Source organism: Musca vetustissima, unplaced genomic scaffold, assembly GCF_032173495.1.
Source record: "Musca vetustissima isolate MV318-11 ecotype Yass unplaced genomic scaffold, APGP_CSIRO_Mvet_v1 utg8112, whole genome shotgun sequence".
In the NCBI taxonomy this organism is placed as follows: Eukaryota; Metazoa; Arthropoda; class Insecta; order Diptera; family Muscidae; genus Musca; species Musca vetustissima.
Window position 1 is genome coordinate 276,648 of NW_026880569.1, and position 8,800 is coordinate 285,447.

The 8,800-nt window shown below is 30.7% G+C and overlaps 1 protein-coding gene across 4 annotated transcripts; it reads right to left on the reverse strand.

Moving 5' to 3' along the window:
- Positions 1 to 1,626: 1,626 nt before the first annotated feature.
- LOC133326239 (uncharacterized) lies at positions 1,627 to 5,090 on the reverse strand. Of its 4 annotated transcripts, none has more exons than XM_061534920.1 (7): positions 4,762 to 5,090; positions 2,696 to 2,806; positions 2,590 to 2,634; positions 2,470 to 2,532; positions 2,227 to 2,399; positions 1,988 to 2,138; positions 1,627 to 1,932 (listed from the first exon to the last, which is right to left on the reverse strand). In XM_061534920.1, exons 2-7 carry the CDS (start codon positions 2,745 to 2,747, stop codon positions 1,820 to 1,822), a joined length of 597 nt encoding a protein of 198 aa, XP_061390904.1. In that variant the 5' UTR covers positions 2,748 to 2,806; positions 4,762 to 5,090; the 3' UTR covers positions 1,627 to 1,819. The 4 variants fall into 4 exon arrangements, with proteins under 4 accessions (XP_061390904.1, XP_061390903.1, XP_061390907.1 ...); XM_061534919.1 differs by having other exon boundaries at positions 2,227 to 2,408; positions 4,762 to 5,083; XM_061534923.1 differs by having other exon boundaries at positions 1,984 to 2,138; positions 2,227 to 2,408; positions 4,762 to 4,917.
- Between the last annotated feature and the right edge of the window lie 3,710 nt (positions 5,091 to 8,800).

Consider the following 8,800-nt stretch of genomic DNA (forward strand, 5'->3'; position numbering starts at 1 on the left):
AAATATGTACTTTGTTTTTAACACCCTTTCTTCTTAAAAGAACTTTAGCCTTATTCCTAACAAGGGCAATCATTATTTGTAGGGTCCGAGCCCAGTCTCATGACAATGTTTTCTGCTGGTGACATTTCTGAGTATATTGTTCTTTATTTGGATCGATGTACGGCTTCGGCGATAAAAGTAGGTTTCTTATAGTTGAGTTTAAATATAATTAAGCTCACTTTTGAAAGTGGCTATGGGTATAATGAAATAATCCTACACGACCGAGAATATGTCTATATTGTCTTCTACAAATAGCTGTCTTTTTCGCTATTTTAAATCGCAATTAAAATTAAAATGTGGTCTCAAAATGTCACCACTAACCTCAATACACATTGTGCGAAGTTTTCCAATGTATTGGAAAAAAATATGATTTTCAAGAATGTGTAGTATTTAAAAAAAAACCTTCTAACTTTCAAAAAACTCTCCTAATTCAATTGTAATATCATCGATATACATTTTCATATTTGAAACATAAAAAAATCTCTAGTTTTTCCAAAATTTTTATAGTTTCACAATAATATTTACAATTTCTGGGACAAACTGACAGAGTTTTCTTTCAAAGAAAATTAGTAAAATATAATTATAATTATCCTGATTTTTGTGATTAAAAATTAATATTGAATGTGGCCCTTAGAAATATATGCTTTCAGTCCTTTCCATAATCTGTGTGATCCACATTTAAAATTTCAAGAATCACTTATTTTATTTGGGTGTTTATAAAAATAAATTTTCATATTTAAAATACAAACATGTGTTTTTTAAGATGAATTTATTTGAAAACAGAAAAATGTATTGCCTACATTTAGGAGTTAATTTACTATAAAAACCATTTACAATTTTTGGGTTATAAATTCACATAACACACAACACGATATGTTTTAACACAATATAAATTAAAAAACATGACAACACTTACAATAAGGTGCTCTCTTGCAGAAATCGCAAATATTAAATATTTTTTTTTCTAATAAATAATTTTTCTAATAAATGTTTAATAATTTCTATATTTCTATTTTCTCTTAAATCCCCCAAAAAATAAAGCAATCATATTATGTTTTTCTCTATTCAGCTAAGCACAAACTATATTGCCTACTTTAAGGAGTTAATCTACTAGAAAAATCTGATAAGATTTCTGGGCTATACAAACCCCAACTAAAAGTGTGAGCTCATCAAAATTTCTCAGTCAATCGTTATAACACACTTACATACATACATGCATATCCCTGCAAATAATGCGCCTAACCCTTACACGCGTGTAAAGAGTAGTCCATAACAGACCAGGAGTAGTCCAAAACTAACCCAAATGCATTGAAAAAACCTAACCGATTTAGCATTGCTATGTCCTAGGGCCGGACCATGTAACCCAGCTTTGCATTACATCAAAGTAGTTTCAAAACTAGTCCACGTCATTACTCTATGGTACACCACATACGGTTGATCTTAAAACTAATCCGTGTAACTAGTCCATAGAGTACCCCAGAGGGCTAGTTTTGAAACCAATCCATTAAGTGGTCTATTTATTTTGCGCTTTTCTCTGATTTAACGATATATACACTCAGAGAAAAACAGGAAATAATACAACATAAGTAATGTACTATAAGTATTAGTGTTTTATTCTATAAAACATAAAAATAAATATTTCATTCTGCAGGTACATTGATAGTCTTTAGTGAGATAAATAATATAATTAATAATAAATTCATTAAAAAAACTTAAGTAATATTCCAATTCACTGTCATTAAAAAAATTAAAAATTACATGTAATTAACAAATTATATAATTAATTTTTGTTTTTGTTTTGGGAACAAACAACTCGGAAGTGCCTTTTTTTTACGACTTGGAGTGCTGCTCGAAATTCTTTTTCGCTATTGGGGGAATAGTCACTTATTGCAGCTAAAATAAAGAAATTCATTAAAACTTAATAATGTTTTAGAATCAGAATACTTACCAATAACAATTTTATATATTCTTTTAAAATTCTTCAAACATTTTTTCCCACAAATACCATCCGTATTGTACATTACGCAAATCTCCCGGGAAAAAATGCGTTCCAAATTTTTTATTGCGCTGCCATCGATTAAATACTTTACAGCAGATATCTAAAAATAAAAAAATATTGAAAAAGTATATAATTTTAAAATTGAAGGTATTTCAACATATATACAATATAGGGCAACGATTACTTACATATTTTTCTTCATTCGAATCGCATATTTCACTCTCAACTTTTTGGAGATCTTCTTCGGATTTGAGGGGAAATTTGCTTGACAGGGAAGTAACATTTTTCTGGGACTTATTGAGGGTTTGCAGCTGTAATTTGTGCTCTGCTAACATTTCCACTATTATTTTGTTTTGCTGTTCTGTTGTTGCTATAAGAGAAAGAACTATATAACAAAAAATAACGATGACGAAAAAAACATTATACTTTACTTTGTAATTTTGAGAGCTGTTCCTGTAATTTTTTTTGTTCAGTCATCATCCCAGCCATCATTTCTATAAATTAAACAATGTTATTAATAAAGACGAAACTCCATATTTAACAAAAACTACCTTTGAGTTCTATGCAAGAACAGCATGGCGTTTCTTTGGCACTATCTGAAAAACATAGTAATATGGCTTTAGAAAATTGAAAAATGTATGTTATAAATTTACTTACAATTAGAAAGTCTGTTGCAAGTATTTAGATGTTTAAGATTTCTGCCCTCCATTTTAAATATTGTCGAATTGCGAAGATATCAGTTAGAATTGCGTAGATTAAAAGTGTTGGCTATATTAAATAAATGAGACGTTAATTTTTGCAACTTTAAATGCAACTATGAAGAATTGGCATTAAAACCACTTTATTTTCAAAGGGCAATGATATTAGTTTGCAATTAATATTTTCAATATTAAATATTTCCTCACTATCTTCTAATATCTTATCAGCAATACATATACCTAATGCTGATAATGAGTCCAATGGCTCTTCAAAAAAAGGACAAATATTTTTGAAACGTCTCGCTTTAAAAAAAATTTTATTATTCTCTCCTCGTTTGAAGCCTGTAATTTTTAACGGGGTAAATGGCATTACAAGACAAATGTTATCTGGTGTTTTAATGCTCAACCAGTATTCATCACCCAAGTAACCATAAATAAGTCCATTTTTTTCTTTTAACCCCAATGTTTTTGGCTCTTCTATTAAATTTTGCAAGACATTTCTTCTGTGTAATTGATTTAGAATATCAGTCGGTTTGCGAACATCTTTTTTTATCATTTGCAAATGGTTCTCAAAATCATATGCTGAAAAGCTGTACAGCAAACCGTGCTGTTTGACGCATTCACATATATGAAGCAAACTGTGCACATTATAGGTAACGTTTTGAGGACCAAAAACGACACTGAAATTTTCAACAAAGAGTTTCAACAAATCTTCGGCGGCAGCAATGTTATTTTCAAAGTTTTTTGGACATGACAAAAGCCTTATAGCACAATGAAAGACTAAAAACGTGTAATAAAAATCATCACCAACATTGTTTTTTAAGACTAAAACACCAGTGTATAGTAAGAATTGACGAAATTCTGTAGCTTTCCAGTTCGCAAGTTCATCCAAACTACGAGGCATTCTTGTGAAGTCTTTAGTAATACACTTTTTTAATGAAACTAGTAATTTAGATATATTTCCCTTATTCGAAATTGAAATTTTTTCATTCACTTTATTTTTTACTAGTTTCATCAACATTTTCCTAGTTACCCCTAAATCAATAACGTGCATTGGGTCTAAAGGAACTTGACTTATCATATTTAAATTTATTTTCTCCAATGGTGTTTTGGTTTCAATAAATTTTAATTGGTGATGATTTTTATATTTCCTTTTAGCAAAGTCGTCATCGTCTATAATTGTACCTACTTCTGAACTATAAGTTAAAACATTGCATATTTTTTTGGCCACTTGGGTACATTTTGAACAACCATTTGCAGATGAATGGTGAGCTATCCCACAAATGAATGATTTTGCGGGAGCATCACAAATCACAGCTCTTATTTTAAAACTAATTTTTTTGCCACCAATAAACAAGTGATTTTCCTGTAAATCGCAAATTTCTTCAACGAGTTTTTCTAGGAACTGACTTATATCATGAGGTTTCTGTTTGCCCTTATAAATACCAACAGGAAACACCTTTATATTTCTAATATTAATAACTTTAATTAATATTGGCCAAAGTTGAAGATTTGAGCTTTTAAAGATGGGTAAACCATCAATATTAATATCGCAAATTATTTCCTCATATTTTTGTAAAATTTGTGCTGCTTTCATTAAATTTTGTTTCAGGCCGAAATGTGCATATTCACCAGGAGGAACAGAAATTATATCTGCCCTCGAACTAACTTTTTGCACCAGTGTCATTGGAGAGAGAGGCACATCCAAACCATAATTTTTTAAAATTATTAGCAGTTCTCTCATGTTCTGGTTGGATGTCCGGCTTTTTAACTGCCATTGCCCTAAAGCACTTATAAAGTTGTTTCTTTTGTCAAATTCTTCATTTGCATTGTAATAATCATTTTCTGTCCCTTCTATTTCAACTATTGAATCTGAATCTGCTTCGGCATTTTTTTCTACTTCAATTTGTTCACACTCAACACTTGAACTAAATAGTCTTTTGACAAAATCTTCTTTTTCAGCTTTTAAAAGCCGTCTTTTATGACGCGAACTACATTCCATTTTTTATAAGTTATTCTTTTTACCTTCAAATCTTTTACTTTTGTTTACACAATCTTTTGTTTGCAATTTATCACCACGCACAACGATGCAACCGACGCACAACGCTTCCAGAAACAAACTAAAATCAATGTCAAATTTGTGCCAAAAAAAAAACGATAAACACGTGTCTGCAAAAAAAACTAGCGCTTGCAAAAACAACAAATTAATGAGCAAACGATAAAAAACGATCATTTGCCGTTACATTTCTTAACCAAAACATTCTTGATTGACAATGACATGGTCCATAGCTGCATTACATAGGACAATGTTGTAACCAGTCCGCAGCTGCTGAAATGGATCACGTAGTCCACAATTATTTGCAGGGTATTTAGACTAGTTATTTGTCTTTTCTTTTGTTTTTGTAATTTAAACAAGGATCTCATTTGTTGTTGTTGTAAATAGGAAACAAAAGAACAGGAAGTAACTGATTTTTTTGTCTTGGGTTTTTTTGCTGTATGCCTCTTATGCTGGTAGCCGCCTGTGAATAGCAGAGACATATTGGTATTTGTCAGCTTTCCTTATAGTATTTAAATACATAGCCAAACAAACAATTCACACATTCCTTTATATATGAATAAATACTGTAACTGTTACTATTTGTTGTGGGTGGGTGGGTGACGGTGGTGTGTGTCTCGGTATAATAATAGCGGCGTATTGGGGGTGTATGTGTCTGTCTATCTGCCAGCCTGCCTACTTGCCTGCTTTTATGGTTTTGAATTTTTATGTGTTACACGCTTTACTGTTCTTTTGTTTCCTCTTCTTTCTCCTCTCGTGAAAATGTTCCCCTGTCTTGGTCCCTTTAGATATTCAAGGCAGTTTTTTTGTAGTAATTCTAATATCAAAAGTTTTGTTGTTGTGTTTTTTTATTATAGGCCTTTTTTTCTTTTATGGCCTTTTCAGGGTCTTCTGCCCCATTCGTCTCTTCCTCTACTTTAGTCAGTTGTGTGTATGTGTTTTTTTTTCTTGATTATCATTTTTATTTTATTTTTCTTTTTTTGGTATTTCTATTTTATTTCTCTTCCGCGTGTTGTTGTATTATTATAAAACAACAACTAAAGTCAAGTGACATTTATTTTTGTTGTTGTTGTTTTTTCATTTATTTTTGTTGAAAAGTTCGATATTTTTTGTTCCGTAGATGTAACGGGGGAATGTTGTGAAAAATCAACATTCACACCTTTAAGGAAATGATAATCATAACAATGACGATTTTTATTAAAGCTCACAATGATGATTGCAGGTAACCTTTGCCCCTTTTGGGAGAGCTTAAAGTTATTTGGCAATATAAATGTTTATGTTTTTCTATTAAAGAATTATGTACAATTTTTATGAGTATATGGATTTTGGAAAATTAACCAAATACATATGATTTTGATTATCCAGATTTCTTCGAATAATAATTAATATTGAATATGACTCCTTTAGGCTCTAGTTTCCATTAAGTTTCTACAGAGGAGCCCCACTTTTCCTAAACACGCTATGGAAAAGGGGGCATATTCGAGTTAAGGGTATGCATGTAAGGGGACTCAACCCATTCTCAGTATCAAAAAAATAGATTCCATTTTTTTGATTTCATTCGAACCTACACTAATTCATGTATGTCCCTATAAAATTTCAATTGAAAATCTCAACAACTTTTGAAGATATAGCCAATATAGCTGATATAGAGCATCAAGTGTCGGCTGAAGTGTTTCTCAAACTTGAAACGTGTTTTTTTCGAAACGTGTTTTTCTTCGAATTGCGGGCACGATATCTGAAAAACTAATAATCCAATCGGTTCTAAATTTTGTCAAGTTTCACGTTGAGTGTATAGTTATTGTATGAACAATGATAAATCAAATCGGTCAATATCTTCCTTATTATTTTTGAATTTAGTTTGTGGTAAAAAAGGGGATTTTCCGAACTATTTCAAAGCGTCCGCCATTTTGTAAATTTTTGAACGATGCCAATAGTCCTAGTTCATACGAGAGCCAGACATGTACTCTTTCTAATACAGGTTTAATTTTCGGATTCCGATGCTCCAGTGAAGAGTTATGATGCCCGCCATCAAAAATAACAATTTTTAAGTTCGAACTTTCTATATCTCCGCCATGAGGTGGACATTCAAAATACCTTCCATAGAGATTTCCTGTCAGGAGAAATCGAAATACCAAACTTCGGACACTTACGTTAAAATATTGGGCAAATTACAGCTACTTCGTAACAACCATGAAAATATTTATAAAGGGTCTATATGAATTGAATGACGATATATACACTTTGAAAGAATCTATGGATCAGATCCGTTTCAGACAATTTGTAATCGATTAACACTCGGTAACTTTCGAAGAGAGTGAACTTGGGTCGATCACATTCATATGACTTTTCAAAATTAAGCATGAACATTGCCGGAAAAATATACAATTTTTATTCTAATGATTATTTTAACTCCTCAAAATATGCTACAAATATTATTATACGAGATGTATGCTACATAATTTTAATTTATGTACCTTCGACCGATTTCATCAAAACTTTACACATTGTAATATTTTTTTCAACTCCTTCTGGGCTTAATCAAGCATAGATTAAGTCCGAAAATAAAACCCATTGGTCCAACTCTTTAAATATTTAAATCCAATATCAAGAGCATTGAGTGTTCGATTTTATCTAAACTGTGCACGTCGCTCGTACCAAACCTATACAAAGTCTGATGATGGATTCTATCGGTCAACTCCTTCTGGTATCTCCCCCAATTCTAAAATCAATTGAATAGAATATTTTGAATAAATCGTAATATTTTTACAAAATCTAGATCAAGTTCGAAGGTTGGAACCATCGGTCCTACTGGTACCTCTCCACAAAGTGTAAACATTTTTTAAAACTTATAAATTTCATATGTAGCGAATGGAGTATCTAATTTTATCCTTTTTTTGCACATAGTAATATGTTTAACACACCTACATATATTAAATCCAAAGATGTGGTCACCAACATGGCAACCTCCCCTGTATTTTTAGGTATTTCGGTCAAGATTTTCAAACGTAATTTGACTGTAATGTAATATTTTGGGTTATCATTATCAGTAGCAAATCTTTTTACTGAAAATTATCAATGTTGGTCAATTTTTTAGAGTAGTTCTCATGGTATCTCCCAAATTTCGTTATTTTGCGTTATTTTTAAAACTTATAGCCTCTGTTTATATATTCTCTCCCAAAAGTATACCATTTTTTTTTCAAATTTCCTATCATTATACTTCACGCACAATATAAAGCACGTTTTAAATTGTGTTTATTTTTAGTACATTTCCTTTTTGGCTTTTAAATTATTCTTCCCTTAAAAATTTACCTAATATTTCCGGCTTCCACAACCATCTCCTCACCCCTGCATACGTGCGACCTTTAAAAAAATATGCTTGGCAATTTCAATGTTTATATATTTCAACTGTAACAAATTTCAACAAATTTATGTCATTTGTTAATTTGGTATTTCTAACAATCAAACCAACCAACCACCCACCCTGCGAATGAACCAACCTCAATCATCATATTACGCTGCCACCCCGAATTTCTTTTAAGATTCATAGCTGCCTATTTTACATTTTATATGCCGAAAACATATAATTTATTTGTGTAATTTAAAAATTTCGTTACAGTTATTTTTCCTTTCTTTGTTTTGTTTTTTGTTGTTACTGTTTTGATTTTATTAACTACGTGCTATATAGCAGCTACACATTCTTTACAAGTAATTGTTTTTAGCAAAGAAAAAAATTCCGAAAATAAAAAGCTCAAATAAGATGATGAACAAAAATCAAGGACAATAAATAATGATATCGAATATATGTTGCAAATCGATTTATTTTTTAAAATCAGCTTCCTGAAAAGCATTTAAATGAAAATATTTGAAATTTATTTTTAAAAAAAGAAATACAACGATACAAATGATACAACAAATTACAAAACATTAACTACCTCCAACAAAAATAGCAAAACCATAGTTACAAAGAAATTCAATACAAATTTATAGATACTACAAAACATATTTATC